Below are 19,711 nucleotides of genomic sequence, written 5' to 3'. Positions count from 1 at the left end.
ATGGAAGACAATAGCAAGGAACGCCGGGTCCTGCAGCACTATGTTGCCAAGCAAGACACGGTATTGATACGGATATTCGGTGCGTGCGACGTAAACGTTAACAAGTTACGTCTGGGAATGCTTGTAGAAGCACTGGAGGATTTGAGGGAGAGCGTGTTGAGGATACGCGTGACCGACACCGTTGGCGGATCTAAGACCTGGTGTGGCACAGAATGGCGTTGCCACAAGTACGACCTGATCTCCGTGTCGCCGAAGGTCTGGCAGTACCTGTTCGCTGTTCAGTCTCCACAGGAGAGAATCCGACTGGCAAACGACGAGGCTCTGTGCGAGCAGATAAGAACTATATCTGTGAACGACGTGGCCTGGTACTGCTCCGATCCCACTAATAGACGTGCTAGAGAATTGGCGTTTGTCAGATACATCGGACCTGTGCCGCAGCTTGGATTGGGACATTACTTTGGCCTTGAACTAGTGGTGAATTGACTAAAACCGCTTTTAGTTGCTGCTGCTCTTATTTAAATTTTCAGTTTTATAACGTAAAATAAAGTATATCATATACAAGGAATAGACAAAATAACTATGAACATCTGAGAAATATATATATTATTTGTTTTATTGATAAGGAGTTAGTCTGTCATTTATCTTTAATACAGATTCTGCTATTGTTGTCATATTGGAGTCATGCTTGAAAAATATCGCAACAGTTGTGGTACAATATTATGTCATTCTTCTAGCAGAATCTCTTCTAATTGCTTAGAAGATATTGGAAAAAAAAAATCTGTTTTTCACTTTGTTCTTTAAAACTATAAAAAATTCAATTATATTTAAATCAGGCGATTGCATAGGTCAGAAAAGATGTTGGAGTTTAGGGAGGACAATTTTGGAAAATAACAAATTTCTTTCTCCAATATTATTTATATAAATAATTAAATTAAAATAAATTAAGATAATATATTTTATTGATAATTATTCGAGAATTGTGTCATTCTATTCTAATAAGGATAAAATGTCTGTAAAAAGTAAATGATAAGTCAAGTAACTCTCTTATTAATAATAAAATAAATAATGTATTTCTCAGACATTCATATTATTTTGTTTATCTCCTGTAAAGTCATAGCTTTTCCTTGTACCTATAGTTATTACATAAAAAGGAATAAATAGAATTTTAATGAACTAAGTTCCAAAATGAGTCAACAAATAACATAGTTTTTTACATTTGGATTAATTTCAAATAAATCTTATCTCCGGATATATTAGATTTTATTATAAAAATATTTAATTTGAAAAATGAAAAGCATGCATAAAATATAAAATTATATCTTTTTTAATCTTTATCAAAATACTAGTTACAGGATATATCCTGATAAAGAGCAAGTGTTTGACTCTTAAGATAAATTTACAATATAATAAACAATAAGTGAACATGTGCATCAATATGAAATGGAATTAACGATAATTATGTATATATGTATATTACAGGAAAATCAGGAATTGTCCAAAACATCCTTATTGACTAAAGAATATTTTAGTCCCACACATTGGAATGCTGCTACAATATTTACTACTATAAATAATATATTACCTTACAAAGAAACTGATTCAATCTCTGGCAGCATTGAAAAAAGTATCCATTAATCACAATTCATTAATTAATCATTTATTAATTAATTTAATGTTTTTTCATTATTTTAATAATCATGTAATTTGAATATTTTTATATTTCAGTATTGCTCTCGAAAAATAATACAGGAACTGACTATAATAATGATAAGAAAAAATCTGTACTTGACAGTACACCAGCTGTTTTATTAGAACGATTTACTCTATTTGATGACAACAAGAATAACAACCAAGAATCTATCAACATACTAAAAGAACGCCATCAAACTGGGAAGTCAGATCTTGAAAATGATATTAATAACTATACTCAAACCGTCGAGCATACTCTTTTTAAATGTGGTAATTTTACAATCGTAAAAGCAACAAATATTTATTAAATATATACTTATTCTATCGATACTTTTCCCTAAGAACCCTAAAACTAAATTAGCAGTGCTGGACTTTAGTTTCTTCCGTGCGATAGAGGGAGTTAATAATAGCTCAGGTATTTTAAAAATAGATGCACAAAACCTAGCCCGACTTCTTAGAGGGCTGCTGCCAGGTTATAAACCGCTTTAAAACTATTGTATTTTTGTTTAACAATGGCAGCAGAACTGCAGAACATTCCTATTTTTGTATTGGAGCACAAATGGAGTAGTGATATAGAATCAAATGTATACAGTGATGTGGAAGATACGCGTGGCATAATGTTGGATTACAGTAAGATACAGTTGACATGCTACCTCTACTGCACTTTTAATTCAAACACGTTTATTCTTCCGCGATAATATTTATACTTTTACATTACAAAAAAGTGATTATTCCTTACATATTGCCTTTTAAGTATTACATAGAAATATTTGAATAACACGGATAATCAATTACAATTAGCTGTTAATTACAATAGGTAATGATGAGAAAAACGAAACCAAGAAATTCAACAGAGTAGAAAATAAAGGAGATCTGATAGTGGGCTCTAATGTGAAAGTACTTCTGGATTCAGATATTCATTACGGAATTATTCGATGGATTGGCTCACCGCCTGGTACAAGTCCTGGCAAATTGATGGCAGCTGTCGAGCTAGTAAGAAATGAATGTATTAAATATAAATAGACTATTTTACATTTTATAAAAGAACAATAGAACAGATTAGAGCGTTGTGTTTCATTCATAGGATAATGGACATCCTTTAGGTACTGATGGAACTTACAAAGACGTCAGATATTTTCATTGTAGGCCTTACAGAGCTATATTCACAGACATTGAACACTGTTCTCATTACGAAAGTGTTAGTAGAGTGATTTATTACTTTTTCATTCAATATTAATTTACGTCATGTTTGTTAATTATGAAAATAAATTATGGAAACATTTGTCATAAATAGAAGCTCAACGAACGACCTGCACTTATAAATAACGATAATTTCGGTAATATGGAAAGTTCTGTAATAACGGGTATAGTACGGCCTATCTCCGTCAAAGGAGACTTGGAAAGTATATGTGGGAAGTATCGTGGCATTCAAGGCCATCATAATTCCTGCTATTTGGACGCTACTCTTTTCAGCATGTTCACATTTACTAGCGTATTTGACAATCTTCTGTTTCGGTAATTAATTTTTCGATGTAATTGAATATATATTTACTGATTAAAAAGATTATTTCTCTTCAAAAGGAAACATGGATTTTCTTACATAAATATAATAAGTGTGGCTCTTATGAAAATTTTTATATAATGACTTTTTAGTCCACCGAATGAAAAAGATTGTCCACAATATGAAGAAGTGCAAAGGGTCTTGAGAGAGGAGATTGTAAACCCTTTGAGAAAAAATATGTTTGTCAGAGCGGATCGTGTAATGAAACTTAGGACGTTGCTTGAAAAACTATCATCAGTATCCGGCCTCACTAGCGAAGAAAAAGGTCTTTTATATTTCGAAATATTATGAGTTCTAATCGCTCTACTAATATAGTATAAGTTCTTAATATATTTTTATATTTAGATCCGGAGGAATTCTTAACATCGCTAGTCGCCCAGATTTTGAATGCTGAACCATTCCTCAAATTAAGTTCTGGACAGGATGCCTATCATTACCAATTGTTTGTCGAAAAGGACGACCATTTAAATCTACCAACTGTGCAACAATTATTGGAGCAGAGTTTTCTAACTAGTAACATCAGATTGAAGGAAGTTCCTTCCTGTCTCATTATACAAATGCCACGCTTTGGAAAGTCATTTAAAATGTATCAGAAAATACAGCCTACATTATTGCTCGATGTGACAGATATTATTGAAGACTGTTAAGTATCGTTATATCGTACATCAAGTTACAGAAATCACTTTTATTTTAAACAATTTGCAGTAATATTTATATGTTGTTTTGCAGCACCCAGACAATGCACAGTGTGTGGCAAATTGGCGGAATTTGAGTGCAAGGAGTGTTATGGACAATGCGGCGTCGGCCTCGAAAGTATAGCTTTCTGTTTACAGTGCCTTGAAAAAGTTCGTAAAACATGAGATTGATATACATATAAACATAAGACATCAAAAAATAAATTATTTTATGTATTTCTTTTAGGTACACCGTCATGAACGAAGAACAAATCACGAACCAAAGAAGCTAAACGTACCTATGGAGTTTACAATTCTGCAAGAACATTGTCCCGTACCGCGTCTATATTTGGAGCTATCCGCGGTGGTCTGCATCGAAACTTCGCACTATGTTTCATTTGTAAAATGTGGTCCAGGCTCGGAGGCTCCGTGGTGTTTTTTCGATTCCATGGCTGACAGAAAAGGTATTTCTCATTCATATTTATATAAATACGGATATAAAATCCCTTTGTATATTTTTATATCTTTTATCAATCGAATCATTTTATTGTTGAGAAGCTTTTAAATATTGAATTATTAAAAGACAATACAAAGATGTATAGGGCACATATAAGAGTCAACGTAATTAACGTAATTTTAAGTATAAATGTAAGAATTATAATATGATATATTAAATGTAAAAAAAAACAATTCTATAAATAACACATTGTAAAACACATTACATTACATGTTCTCTTGAATTGAACCAGCCTCAGATAATACAAAATTCACAATCTTAAAATTCATTTCCATCGTCATAGAAAAATCGTGATAAAAGTTTTCCAATTTATATAGTGATATTGATAAACAAAATTTGACATTGTTCTTATCTAATCCTTTTGTTAATCTATTAATTGCCTCTCAGATAGTGATAGTCATCCTTACCGTTAACATATCTTTCAAAAAATTCTTTCATGAAGATTCGATCCCTATAAATTATCAAGTTTTAATACAGTAACTGTATTACATTATATTACTATCTGACTGATATATTACCTCTTATATTTTATACAATTTTATAAATTTGATGATATATTACCTCTTATATTTTATACAATTTTATAAATTTGACGAATTCTTCTTAAGAAATGATAACTGCGATCACATTGGAGTATTTTATTGAGATGATGTTTTTACAGAATTTAAATAACATTTTAAAAGATTTTTTATTTTTATTTATTGGTTAATATATTTTTTTAATTAGAAATATATTTTTTTAATTAGAATATCATAAAATTCCAATCAGTAAATCGTTTGCAAGTAATTTATGGTTTCCGTGAGGCATTCATCAATATCGCTATATAAATTGGAAAACTTTCATCACGATTTTTCTATGATGATGGAGATGAATTTTAAGATTGTGAATTTTGTATTATCTAAGCTCAATCCAAGAGCCGAAACATGTAATGTGTTTTACAATGTGTTATTTATAGAATTTTTTTTATACATTTAATATATCATATTATATTCTTACATGTATATTTAATTACGTCGATTCTTATGTGCTCTATACATCTTTGTATTGTCTTTTAAAAAACTAAGAGTTTTGTATTATTTGTTATTTGATTAAATTATTAAAATTGTGTTTTTTATTTAAGTGATTTTTATTTAAATGTAAAGTCTTTTATTGTTATTAGGAGAGCAAAATGGATATAATATACCGGAGATGGTGCCGTGTCCAGATTTTCCTTATTGGTTGAGTGAAGAAGGAGGGACTTACTTGACTGAATTAAAAGACGACCGTCATTTACCAGAACACGCGAAACGTCTACTTTGTGATGCATACATGTGCATGTATCAATCCCCAGATGTTATGATGTACAAATAACTTGAAAAACAACTCATAAATATAAAAGTCGACAGGAGAGACTATGGAGATCTCTATCGAAAACGAATTTCTATTCAATTATACTATAGCTAAAATGAAAAAAGAAAGAATCGCGCTGTAATTGCGATATTCTCGTAATCAGGAGAATTGCAATCCACTACAAAGCGAAACTTTTGGAAAAAAAAGGGTAAAATAAAAAATCGTTTTGATATTGATTCGATCTGAGAAAATCAGTTCAATCTTTCTCATAGAGAAACGGAATATTAACTCTTGAATTAGAAATCCACAAGGCCACAAGAAGAGGAAGACTCAAACTGTACTATAATGCAGTTGAGATAATACAGATAACTTTATTATAATAATTAAGAAAATAGGTCAATAGCGAGCATAAAAATATAAATACAGACAAGTAATTTATTAAGACATAAATATATTAATGAAAAGTTTTATTATAATATTTTGAGGCCCAAGTTGCTAAATTCGACTCAATCTGTAATGGAAATTTTGCAGTTTCGTAAGACATAAGCCAAAAAATCTCGTGGCAAAATGTTACTTCTATAAGACAAAATATGATTGAACACATTTATGTCTACATTGCGATAAAAAGCAGATAATCTCATTTAGTATAATATTTTTAAGAACATAATTGTAAAATATTTCTTCTTAGAAGCAAAATATGTTGTAAATAAAATGCAACGAATAAATTCGGAGTTGACCCGTCACTCCTGTCGATTCTTAAGTAATGTTAATTCTAGCATTACTGTAAAAGTGCAATCTTTTGCTTTTAGCTTTCTGCAACGATGTAAGAAAACATAAATTTATTTAGATTATAGACTGAGACACTCCCAAAGTCTCAAAATTTATGTACAAAATAGGAATATATGTTTGTATGCAAGCAGATAATATACAGTTATAAAAAATAAAATTGACATTTATTTATTTGAAGATGCATTTGTCAGATTTGCATCATAAAAAAACTGATACTTCTTAATGAATTTTTTAACATGTTTTATTTAATAATATTCGGTTTCTTTTCAATTGGAATTTGCATATGTAACTTAATTACATCGCATGGAAGACTTATCTAGTCATGTTGTAATACTCATAATATTCATAATGATAATATTATCGAATAGGAGTGTACTTTTGTAATAATAATACACACAGTTATTAAAAAAATTGACAATATAGATACATTATTTCTTTGAGAATGGCAGATGCATCCATTAGATTTACATCATAACTCTAGTAAAAATTTTTCTAATTTTTATATGAATTGGAATTTATATGAATGAAACACTTCAGAAATAGTGAGAAAATTTATATTTTTTTTGTACCTTTCCTTAGAATTTTTTGTTTATGTAAATTCAGAAATATTCTAAGATTTTTCATTCTATAATTTTTGAAAAAAATATTTTTAATTCTTTCAGATTTTACAAGATTTTTTTTCCATCACAGAAATTATAAAATAAACAATCTTGAAAATTTTATAATGTTTCAAAATTGAAATACATGAAGAATTCTAGAAAAATCGTGAACTTTTTCGATACTTTTGCAAAATGTTCCAATTGATAAATTTGTAAAAGAAACTGACAAACTTTCTATAAAGTTATAAAATTATTCAGAAATTATGAAAAATTTTGAAATGTACAAAAAATTTTAAAAATTACATTAAAAATTCTGAGAAAAATTTTCACCAAGTAAAAAACTTTTTAATGTAATCTTTAACATGTCCTAAGTATCTGAAAATTCTGTATCAACTATAGATGAACAACTCAAAATCAGCTGCTTGGTCAATTACAACTGGATCAAGTCAGATTAGGTTAGAATACAGCACGGCATGCATTGTTTTCAGACCGAAAGCTTTTTCTGATTTAATTCACACTTTAACTGATAATGCTAGCGAGGCGACTGGTATTCACACGCGGTAAACAACTGTGCAAGCATTCATGCTTTCTGGATGACGCACTCGCTCAGATAGCACGTAGTTACAGCATAGAGCATGAAAAACGACAACACGAGTGGCGAGAAAATGAGTTGAATTCGGTAATGCCCAAACCCGGAGATGACCCGGAGAAACCCAAGAAATTCGTCTGGTTTCCCACGGCCGCTCCCAAAGAGACTGACTTAGCCTTCGGTAATGTCTTAAAATGGTTTAAGCACAATAAGGTCGAATATATCAAATTAACTCAGGCATTCAATGCGATGAGGCACGATATATTAGGCGCCAATCTGGCCACCGCTCATTTTATCATTCACCGTGGCGGCCGGATCAGATTCAAGGGCAACACTTACTGGACAGAACAAAACAAGAAGGGCTCATACGAATTACCCAACAAATATGATCCATGCTACATCCTTGAGGCAGTGGACGTCAATGGATTTGATCTGTATTACGAAGGTCTAAGTAACTTATGCGGTCTTACGAAGCTCAAGTGGCTCAGTCTTAAGGATTGTAAAAACATCAATGACTGGGGTTTAGACAAGATCTCAGGCGAGTTTCCTGAACTGGAATATCTGGATATCTCCGGCTGTGAGAAGATCACTGAAAGAGGCCTGGAATCTCTGTACAGAATGATGAATTTGAAGAAATTGATTGTAACGAATTATAATAAGTCTGTCGCTTTTGAGCTAAGTTGCTTCATGTTGGAGGATTGTACACCAGGATTGACTTGTGAAATTTTTATACCTGGAGAAAAATCGAAAGACTAATACCGAATAAAAGATTAGAATCGTAATGTAGCTTCTAACTAAAGGAAAAGATATTTATCTTTATTTACACAGTTTATTTTTTACATAATCTTAAGGAACTATAAATTATAGCGAATTCACTTGGATTACATTAAATTGTTACATTAAAAGCTGCTGTACATGAAATTAGCAAAGTTAAATAAATAAAAGTTAAATAAAGATTTATAAATATTTTGCACAATTAAATATCGTCATGTTATTTGGTGAAATTTACGTGTATCATTTCATTGTTAAATTGATTAGATTATGCTGTATTTAGATTATTTACATTACTATTACACTATCACTCAAAAGTATTTACTCACCTTGTCTTCTTTAATTAAATAAAGAAGAATGAATTTCAATCTTTTTTTCCAATTTTCTAGATTTAATAACAATATTTGGTTCAGAATTTTGTATTATATATAGATATCTGTATAAAGAGAAAATAATAAAATTAGAATTTAGATGTACAAAAAAAGAAACATAAAAAATCAAGATGAGTAAATATTTTTAAATGGTATAATGCATATTATTTATATTATTTTAAAGTAGTCTTTGTATACTGATCCAATGTAGTGACCTAATTCACTATTACAAATGTCAAGTGGAATTCTATAGTATAAATAATAATTTATACAGAAACACTGTTAACTTTTTATCAATTTATTCTTTTCCCTACGTCTCTTTATAAAATGTAATTCCACCTTATTAGTAATACCATAAGCTTTAATATTTTCGTTATCATTAGAAAGTCTAATGTCTCCAAAGCAAAGATGATATTTTTTCCAGACATGCTTCCAACTTATCTTTTTCTTGACGTTTTCTCTTTTTAAAGACAAATTTGTGTGTCTCTTAATGGCCTTTTTTAAATCAAGCACTATTGTGTTATGTGGAGGTACCTGAAATAAAATGAAAAGTGTATTATTGAAGCGATAAATATAATTAATTTCTTTGCATTATGAAACATAAGAATAACAAATTATTACCACCACTGCGAGCTTTGGCAATTCTCCGCGATTTAAGAATAAAGTTATGGCTTGTCCTTGCGCAACTGCGATCTGCGATTTAAGTTCTTCTATCGTGACATCGGAAGGTAGTCCAGAGAGCAACGGTTCATGCTCAACAAGACTGTCTATAGTTGCCTTGGTTAGTTTCACTAATTCCTGATGACTGAGTCGTGTGGTGTCAGATTTCAATTCAATTTTGATGCACGATTCTTCTTCATCTTTCATCGCACATTTGAATTTTGTATCTTTAACACTATCCATGTTGTCATTTCTATTTAGAATATTAACCTAAGCAGATTTGTAACGTAAGAACTATATATTCATAAAATTCTTGCATTATTGGAATTATATGCAAATATTAATCTCTAAAGTTGTTCTTTTTTTATTTCTCTATGTGTTTCCATATAAATATTTTAGAATTATTTCGGATTTTCAATTATAAGCGCAATCCCAGTTGATTCTCATTCAGAAAAATGTTGAGAATCAAAAAAAGAAATTCTACTTTTTAAAGACAAATTATTGGCTAATTTGTTAAAAATAACACTTTTTTAGTTTTGGGGCATATTTCTTAGCGAATTTTAGGGCAAATTTTCATTAAATAATTATCAATATGCTTCAAAACTATTTTAAAAAGGTGTTTTTAATAAATTAGCCAATAATAATAATCTAATCAACAAAAACGTACAAATGTAACATCCGAAGATTACTATCCTTTCATAAAAGAAGCAAGCAACCTAAATTTAAATGGCAGTTTTCCGAAATTCCCTAGAAACGTCCTAAAGACGAGGGACGAGACAGGTGGATTTAGCGAAGATTTCCGTAAATAAGTTGAATTTTAGATTAGAATGCAAAACATTTCACATCGTCAATGTCGTGCACACAGACACAGTGTCGCTACGCCATTCCGCGATCTCACCCTGGTTTAATGATTTGAACAAATTTAAATTAATTTAAGCATTTTTACACTCAGAGCTGATTTTACTGTTAACCTTTATCGCGTAATCTGCAGTTGGATTTCTTGGACGAAGAACAGACGAAAGAAAAGTCAGTCAGATTCTCCGCACTGGATGTCACTGATCTCCGCAATGGATGAAAACGCGGATCGACTGAGTAAATACACGAAGCATTCGCTAAAAACTGCGCCTAAGTCAAATGTAAGACACAAATTTGGAAACGATAATGCGTTAAAAGTGACTTGAACCAAACTCCGATTGATGAGTGATACCCGTAGTTTGTTAAGATATAGAATTATTAATTTTCGTATTAATTAGATGATTATGAAAATTCGAAATGAACTATATTATTAGAAATTTCTGTGACTATTTTTATGATTTAATTAATCTATTGAATTAATTGGAATTTGATCACAGTCACTCAGAATCACATTGTGATTTACAAACGTAATAATTATATGTATTGTAGAAATTTAGTTAAATATTTCATTTGAATAATTTTACTAAACTGAACATATTTAATTATGAATATTTGATTTGATTATAAAAGTTTACAAGATTATATTTTAAATATTAACAGGTTCTGGAATGTCGAGTTTGCGAGGAAGTTTTCACAGTGGACGGTGTGAAAGTGCCACGTTTGTTGCACTGTGGACACACAGTGTGCCATTCGTGCTTACTGCGGTTGAGGACTTGTATGTCGGAGCAACAGTTTTTGCTATGTCCCTTTGATCGACAACCTACCGCCATTCACGAGAACAGCATCTATAGTCTGAAGAAGAACTTTGCGCTTATCGAACTGCTTGAACGACTGGAGCAGTCCAACAGCCAGAAAACACTGGTATTGGAGCGTGAGAGGCTTCAGTCGAATCTATCGTGCGACGAGGACGAAGCACATACTGCAGTTCTTTACTGTACTGTCTGTGCCACGCACCTGTGTGAAGCTTGCGACACTATCACACATTCGTCCAAAACCCTGGGCAAACATAGACGCGTGCCGCTGTCGGAGAAGCCACGTGAGAAGCCTCGCTGTCCAATACACACAGCGGATGTGGCCGAATTCACTTGTACTCAGGAAGGTTGTCACAATTCCTTGATGTGCTACCTATGCAAAGAATATGGCAAACATAGTACGCACAAGGTAATATCATCTGTAATTATACAGAAGTTGATTATCTCTGTATTCAGATTTATTATTAGAATGCCAATTATTAGAATGTTTTGTGAACATTATAATCCATTTCATTAGGATGAGAAAGCAGTCTCTCTATATATCTTAACATTCTAATGACACATCTGGATAAAAATACACACTGAGATAAAAATTCATAAAATGCAGCTCCTATATAGAAAAAATCCATGGACCTTAAAAGCATCATTTGTAATTTTCTTTTTTATATACCGATATATTTCAATATCTTATCTATGTTTTAAATTTAAATTTTAGCCAGTATTGGTCGAGGAAGAAGCCGAAAATATCAGGAAATCCATTATCGCGGCATTGCAGAAGATGACGCAGTTTATGGAAAGCATGAGAGATACCGCACATAAAATAGGTATTTATCTTTTTTTCTTCAAAAATTGTACTTAATGTTAACAATTTAGAAAAAAGAACGTGACAAAAATAATTTTGTAATAAAAATTGTTTAAGAGGTCTCAATATTTTTAAACGTTTCTCTAATTTGTATTTCATCATTTCAGTTATTCTCAATTTATGTTTTTATATTTTCAGAAATAGTAATTGAAGAATTGGAAGGCTGGGCGATCGAAGACGCGAGGAGGAGGGTGCGATATCATTTCGAAGAATTACGTGCTGTTTTGACTGAACAAGAAAAAACAGCGATGGCGTATATCGAGACGGAGACTCGCGGTAGACTTTGCGCATTGAGACAACAACAGAAAGATCTCACGTCTACGAGATCACAAGTGGCCGGTGTATGCATCCAATGCGAAAGCATACTCGATTCCGAGGACTGGAAGTTGCTGAGCAGCTCGGAAAAAGTCAAGGAAGTGCTGGCAACATTGGAGCAACAGCAGCAACATTATGCGCAATTAGGACCGGATTTTCTCAGTCCTGAATCCTCCATTCCCATTATATTTAGTAGGGTTCGTAGATAATTTTCATTATGAATATATTAATTATATAATATCTTAATTGTTGTTTTTCAATTATAAAATTAATTTTGAATAACTAATTAGCGATATCATAAAGCAATTATAATAAACTTATATTAATCTTTATTTTTCTAAGCATTTTAAATACTTTAATTTTTTAAATGAAATAATCAGTAATATTAAATTAGATGATTTTTTTAAATGTTTATCTTTTTAATATAGTTAATAAATTTTTTTTCAATTCATTTTATAATAGGATAACAGAATACATATTGGAACAAAGATCGATATGCGCGTAGTAATCCTAGGACTGGATGGTGCGGGAAAGACAAGTATTTTATCTGCTATGCGAGGTGTCACGCTGCCAAATCCACCGATTCCCACTATCGGCTTCAACGTTGAAAGTCTGGAGTACATGAATCTCGTATTTACTCTCTGGGATGTTAGCGGTCATCAGAAGTTTCGACCACTGTGGAAGCATTACTATCATAATACACAAGCTGTTATTTTCGTGGTTGATGCTAGCGATAGATCTCGCTTCGAAGAGGCACGAAAAGAATTATCAAAAATACTTTATGAACGAGAACTGAAGGATGCTCTACTTTTAATATATGCTAATAAACAGGTAAATGTAACCCATCTTTAAAATGTTTATATAAGATAAATGTAATTATATTAAGCAAAATAACAAAAGTTTTAAATATTGAGCTTCTAATGTACCATTCTAAATAAATTCGTCTTACTAAATTTTTATAAACAACGAATATATTTATATATCATTAAAAGTTTAATATTTAAAATTTTTTATCATTTTGTCTAATAATTGCCCAATTAATTAATTCATTTATTTTAGATATTGCATAAATTCCAAGCAAATTCATATTTTTACAGGACGTTCCTGGTTGTGCGAGTGTAGAGGAATTAGTCGATATACTTGGCTTGCATAAACTTTGTTGTGCGAGAATATGGCATATTCAAGGCTCATCGTTAGTTACCAATGCCAGTGGTACGTTGCAAGGTCTTGACTGGCTTTCGACGCAATGTGTATAAATTTTTTTCTTTATAAAATTATTTATGTATGGAAAAAGCCGAAGACACATGTAACGCTAATTAATTGTGATTTCCACGTTAAGATGATACGAAGCAGACTGAAGTTAGATAGGTAGATAGATATCATGCAAGATAAATATTTGTACGTACAGTCGACGTTGAAAATGATTTGTTTTCTAGCTGTTCCCATAAAATAAACTCGAATATCGCACGTATTCAGAGAATTATATTAAAAAATATCTCAGTCACACAACACATTTCGACGTCGATCATACTTTATACAATCATTTTTTTTTTATTTATAATATAAATCTTTTTTTTTTATTCGCTCAATAAGTATGGATGTCAACGTGTGAATGATGAATCTACTATATCGCAGATCTCCCCTTTATTATATAACTCGTTAATCCACGAGATAAATCTATTCTGTTAAGTCACGCTATACCCCAAAAAAGAAAAAAGTAATTCGTAAGTCACGACATAATCACTTCGGAGAAAAATGATGTCAGTTTATTTTCCGATATAAAAATGGAATTACAAGATTAATTATACTCGAACATGATACAATAAAAGCATGTATATGCATGTATGTACATATACAATTGGAAAAAATTTGCACAATCGATTCGTACACATTAATGATGAAAATGGATCGGCAACAGGATTGGGTTTCGCGTTCGATCGAGGTGAGAGCTTGAGACTTCACGAAAATAAACGCCTGAGCACATCTAGAAAAGTCTTATTTATTTTATTACATGATTATTGGATTGCCTCTGATACATAATCATACCAATTGTAATCACTCAGTCACATTTGCACACATCTATCATTCTTACGTTTTGCCTTTTTTTTTAATAATTGGAGCGATTTTTTTTTCTTTTGAATTACGCGTACATTGTACGGAAATTGAAATAATGTATATATTATATATAATATAGCATCGTGTTATTTAAATTACATCTCAATTACCTTTTAATGTATATAAAAACACTTGACAAACAAAAACGGAACAACTTAGAGTCTTTTGTGGAGCTGCGCCAATGGTGGACACGGGCTAGACGACTCTCTTGTTTCTTTCTTCTCTACACTTCTTCTTTTGTATCTTTTATTTTCTAATATCTGTTCTTTCCGTATTCCAGCACACACTTTGCAGAAATGTAGATCACTTGAGCTAAGCGTGTAATTCAAGACAATAAATTCACTCGAATACAAAATTTTTTGGATGGCTAAGAATGTTTTAGGCGCTGTGATACCAAGGCCAAAAACACTAGCAAAATCGGGCGAGATTTTTAGTTTAAAAGCTTAAAACGGAATTCAATATGATGTTCTTGTGGACAATACGACGAGCGACGTAATCAACAAGGGTATTATCCTGCTCTCTTGCTATTGTGTATTTTTAGATTATAATTTTGTGCCTGTGGGAGAATTTAGTGCGTGTCGCGACCACGTAGCTCCTGGAATACAGTCTGTGTTTGTGTCCACACGCGACACATTTATTTACAATTCGTCATGCGCCTGCAAAATAAACAAGAAACAAAGCAGTTAACATCATTGATCGATAAAATCGAAAGAATCTATTGGAATGTTTAAACTCAGAAACGAGGAATTCCAATTTTTTCTCATCAGTAGAAATCAGAGAAAATATGAACATCATGCGCAAGTTTAATCGTAAAATCTGAAAATAGAACATAAATCATGTGCATAGAATCGTTATACTTACATCGTTATCTGAGTGAGTGTGCTCTTCCTCATCTGCGTCTTCATCGTCCTCATCATCCTTATTATCTTCATTTTCCTTAGCTTCTAAGTCTCGCCGTTTCCTTTCCTCCTCATCCTGCGATTCTTTCATCTTCTTCTCACCTTCCTATTTACAGGATAAAATATTTTCTAATTCATTTATTGTTAAAAATTTAGAGAATCTATGATGAGTATATATTGATCATATTACACATATCAATAATTAAACAAATAAAAAATAGCAATAGCAATATAATGAATAAGTATTTACCAAAGTGGGTTTCCAGACATCTTCTCCAAATTTGCGCGCGACTTCCGGATCGTCGGTGATCAAAACGTTATCGAAAATAGTACCAGATTTAACTTGCCACAGATCAAAACCAATAGCACAGATCTCATCACGTTTGTACAATTCGGAGTCGGACGTATATTCAGGATTATCAATCTCGGGATGGATCCATGGTCCCTTATAGTTGGGATTATCAATTTGTTTTGGTTTCCATTCACCCTAAAAAATTATATAAATTTTAAGAATAATGATGAGGAAAATACCCGAATAAAATAAACCCCTGAATGCATATCAATTTCAGCATACAAACCTTATAATCGGGATTGTCGATCATGGGCGCTTCCCATTCACCGTCCATTTCATCATCCCAATCTTCGGGTTTAGTTGCTTCAGGATCAGGAATATGCTCGGGCTTATCCCAATCTTCAGGCTTTTTATCATTGGGATCGTCGATGCTGGGTTTGTCGTCCCAGTCAGTGGGCTTGGTTTGAGATGGATCCTTAATCTTTTTCGGAGGGAGGAAACTCCAATCTGCCTCTAATTCGCCAGATTCAACTTCTTCGTTATCAATAAGTACCTGAAAAATAATTTTATTGAAGGGTCATCAAATCAGATAAACTTTCATTTAGTTATATTAATGTGTTGATCTTTGCTGGATGCGTATAGTGAGTGGTATCCCCTCTATACGATTAATAAGCAAGATAATCTTCGTTTTACGAGATCCTGTAGCACCTATCCTCCACGGCAATCAGTGAGAACATGTGACTCTAGGCTCGATAATGTTTAAGACCATGATATAAAAAAAATTTAAACAGTAAAAGGTAAACAGGAAACGAAGTGTGACTAATCAGAGACCGTTATAATGTAAGCAGTAGCAAATTCAACATGTTGATTTTTTTTACTGCTTACATCTTAAGTTTTTCTATATGCCATGGCTTACAACGGTTATAATTTTATACGAACATAGCGCATATTTACCTGGTAAGTGTTATCAGGTTTGACAATCAAAGTGTACAAATGCGTGTAAATGTCATCTTTGCAACGAATATCTTTGTTGATTAGAAGATTCTTTCCTTTGTAACTAAAGATAACATGAACCTTTTTGGTTCCAGGTCCACAGATATCCGGTCCTGTATAGAAAGGATATCATTGAGTTGAAATCGATAAATAAAAAAATAAATATATATTATATATATTTAAATTTTGTAATCATTTTGCATGTAATAATTTCTAAATTGACGATATAAAGTCACTTTTACACAAAACAAGCAAGATAATTTGATGAACTTTATCTAATTAGCTTCTTTAATGAATGTATCTTTTCTGGTACCTGTAATATGTATAGATACTTATTACAGGGCATAATGAAAGAGTATTTCTCTCCGAGTTCCTATAGCACTTATCATACACTGGTATGACCAGTGACTCTTAGGCTCGGGCTAACTGATTATTCGCTATCAATAATATATTTTGAGATAAGGAAACTTACCAAACATAATCTGATAGGGACTTTCACCATGCATATCTTTCTGATCGAGAGAACAGTCAAATACTTTAACATATCCACCTCCGCAGTCAATGTTCTGTTCATGCTTTACAGTAAATTGAATAACAAGGATTTTATCCTTATTACTAAATGGGGTAAATTTCTTACTGAGAGCGTAAAACCTTGCGTCTTGCGACGTTTGGATACCTGAGAAAAATTTGACAAAACTCGTTATATAAGTGAATTTTATTTCGTAACAATTATCTGTATTCCTTTTAAATACCTTTATCATTTTCTTGATCGTTCCAGAACTTTCCATAACTTAAAACAAACTTTCCGAATTCCTTACCAGGATGCTCGGAATAAACCCAATTCTTTTCCCAGGAATCTGAAATATTGACAATCTCTTTGTAAATTTATATAACAATTTTTAATGTATATTTTATTAACTATAAACATTCTAATTTAATTTTTTAATTTATTTTAATTTATTTATTATTTAATTTATATTAATTTACTTTGTTTTATTCATTTGAATAAATTGACTTAATGAACCATATATTAAATTTTAAATTTGAAAATCAATAATAAAGGACTCAATAATAAGAAAAATAAAAATTAAAAAAAATTTTTTTAAATTTAATGACAAAAATTGTAATATATTTACAAGCTATAATATTTTTCAATTTCAATCTAAAAATAAAAAAATTATTTCCTAGAATCTCAATTTATCAGAGAAGCAATAAATATTAAACAGCAACGTGGTTACAGACAACTTCTATCGCCTTCCCGAACAGGAAGATGAACAAGGAGAGGGGAAGAGAACCGGTTAAAAATTAAGAAGGTAACGGCCGTTAAGAGGCGAAAAGATAATACAATACTTCCTCGCCGGCATACTTAATTTCAATGATAATTCAATATGCAAGAGAGGAACAAGAAGGAACGAAGCCTAATTATCGCGCTTCCATTGTCATCGGCAAACATAAGAGATCTGTTTCTCTTGCAATTCTTTTTTTCCATCTAGTCCCGACTACCTCCACGTCCGCTCGACAAAAAAGAAATCGAGCTACAAAAAAAGAGACCGAAGGTTCGTCGTATCTTTTTATACTTTTACATACTTTAAAAATGATATGAACTCGAAGGACGAAGTGTGGTAGGAGGGATGATAGTGCTCGCTCAAAATCCTGTATTTAACGGGATAACATTCGACGACAAGATCCATTCGTCGAGTACTCAGTACTCGAAGCGAGACAGCCACAGGCGCGGTGGATTTCGCATGAGAGAGACAGAGAAGAAAACGGAATGGAGGCGTCAGAAAGAAGAGCGCCGAGAGATATACGTGGTGACGCAAACGGACCTGTGGAGGCCATTTATTCCGGCCCCGTTCTCGTCGTTGTTCTCATCTCGGATCATCGCGCGGAGCACCACCGGAGTCTCGAACTTACGTTACAGATCGACGGATCGATCTGTGTGGCGTCATGTCGGCGGTGCGGCGGTGGTGCGACGGCGGCGGCGGGCAAGTCGCAAGATGCCGCGCGGCGGCGACTGCCATGAAAAGCGACTTCCGACGTTCCGCCTGCGTGTCACTTACTCGATCTTTCGCGATGCTCCTCTCTCGTCCTTTCACTCTTTCTTTCTCCATTTCTCTCCCTCTCTCATCCCTGCCGAGAATGCCGAGAGGCACATATGGCCGATATGGTTTGAAATGCGGAAACATGATGTGTCACGATACGGTTCTTAACAATTTCCCGTCATGTTAACTGACGATCTCTCGCGGAAGATACGCGACGTCGGCCGGCGAGGTGGAACGGACCACCGGAACGCAGCAGGGCGTGCGGTTACCAAGGAGAGATCGCCGTACCCATGTTCATGTCTTTTCGCCTACGAAGACGACGTTTCCATCGTCGTTTCTTCGCGGTGTTATCCTCCCGTTGGGAGACACGCGTGACGATGAATACTCGAGGGTGTGGTTCGTCGCGAAGATCCACGAAACTGGTGATGGTCTTCGTGGCAAAGGGAGAAGCCCACCACCACCCAAATTATTCACCAGGCCGGGCCGGGTGGTCTTTGTGATCGACAAATTTAATTGACTTTTTACTCACCATCGTTGAATTTCTCATCAAGATATACTTCCGCCGTGGCCACGGCAATTGCCAAGAGTACGACGAACGCGCAGGAGGCTCGCATTTTCGGACGCCGACAGGACGACGTGAGTCCGAGATGATCGACGACGAAAAAAGCACCTGCCACCACGACGAACTGGCCGATAATGCTCGCTCCGCGGACGTGGTTGGCGAGTTTACGGCCGTCGAGGTAGACAGATGGAGGGCGCCGATTGGCGGACGGCGCGACGGCCAATCAGCGCCGACCACGCTTAACCAGCGGTGCGCCGCGCCGTGGCAGTCACCGGCGCCGTTCACCACGCCGCGCCACGCACAACTTTTACGTCACGCCGATTTATCGCGGCCACTTATCTATTGTCGATACGGCAGTACGCGGAAAGCGGGAATAGCCGAATTTAGACGGAATCGCCCGATGCAACAGAAGCCG

The 19,711-nt window shown here is 33.4% G+C and overlaps 5 protein-coding genes across 5 annotated transcripts; 3 read left to right on the top strand and 2 right to left on the bottom strand.

Moving 5' to 3' along the window:
- On the top strand, positions 1–5,791 carry LOC105621225 (ubiquitin carboxyl-terminal hydrolase CYLD). Its single transcript, XM_012202695.1, has 11 exons — positions 1–474; positions 1,480–1,624; positions 1,726–1,959; positions 2,507–2,682; positions 2,774–2,887; positions 2,984–3,204; positions 3,343–3,515; positions 3,596–3,892; positions 3,980–4,095; positions 4,172–4,388; positions 5,601–5,791. Exons 1-11 carry the CDS (start codon positions 1–3, stop codon positions 5,789–5,791), a joined length of 2,358 nt encoding a protein of 785 aa, XP_012058085.1.
- Positions 5,792–7,687: 1,896 nt separating this feature from the next.
- On the top strand, positions 7,688–8,503 carry LOC105621224 (ATP synthase subunit s-like protein). The gene has a single exon (XM_012202693.1). The coding sequence runs from the start codon at positions 7,688–7,690 to the stop codon at positions 8,501–8,503; it is 816 nt and encodes a 271-aa protein (XP_012058083.1).
- Positions 8,504–9,171: 668 nt separating this feature from the next.
- LOC105621223 (U11/U12 small nuclear ribonucleoprotein 25 kDa protein) lies at positions 9,172–9,792 on the bottom strand. The gene is made up of 2 exons (XM_012202692.1): positions 9,511–9,792; positions 9,172–9,423 (listed from the first exon to the last, which is right to left on the bottom strand). The coding sequence occupies exons 1-2, from the start codon at positions 9,790–9,792 to the stop codon at positions 9,172–9,174; spliced, it is 534 nt and encodes a 177-aa protein (XP_012058082.1).
- An 824-nt stretch (positions 9,793–10,616) lies between these two features.
- On the top strand, positions 10,617–13,862 carry LOC105621222 (E3 ubiquitin-protein ligase TRIM23-like). Its single transcript, XM_012202691.1, has 6 exons — positions 10,617–10,685; positions 11,065–11,625; positions 11,932–12,040; positions 12,217–12,590; positions 12,856–13,224; positions 13,491–13,862. Exons 1-6 carry the CDS (start codon positions 10,617–10,619, stop codon positions 13,647–13,649), a joined length of 1,641 nt encoding a protein of 546 aa, XP_012058081.1. The 3' UTR covers positions 13,650–13,862.
- Positions 13,863–15,146: 1,284 nt separating this feature from the next.
- On the bottom strand, positions 15,147–19,348 carry LOC105621220 (calreticulin). Its single transcript, XM_012202690.1, has 8 exons — positions 19,264–19,348; positions 17,445–17,549; positions 17,165–17,368; positions 16,654–16,805; positions 15,986–16,252; positions 15,658–15,894; positions 15,370–15,513; positions 15,147–15,164 (listed from the first exon to the last, which is right to left on the bottom strand). The coding sequence occupies exons 1-8, from the start codon at positions 19,346–19,348 to the stop codon at positions 15,147–15,149; spliced, it is 1,212 nt and encodes a 403-aa protein (XP_012058080.1).
- Between the last annotated feature and the right edge of the window lie 363 nt (positions 19,349–19,711).

The sequence above is a fragment of the Atta cephalotes genome, assembly GCF_000143395.1.
Source record: "Atta cephalotes unplaced genomic scaffold scaffold00032, whole genome shotgun sequence".
In the NCBI taxonomy this organism is placed as follows: Eukaryota; Metazoa; Arthropoda; class Insecta; order Hymenoptera; family Formicidae; genus Atta; species Atta cephalotes.
The sequence above is the reverse complement of the archived record's forward strand: the minus strand, read 5'-3'. Positions and strand labels throughout refer to the sequence as shown.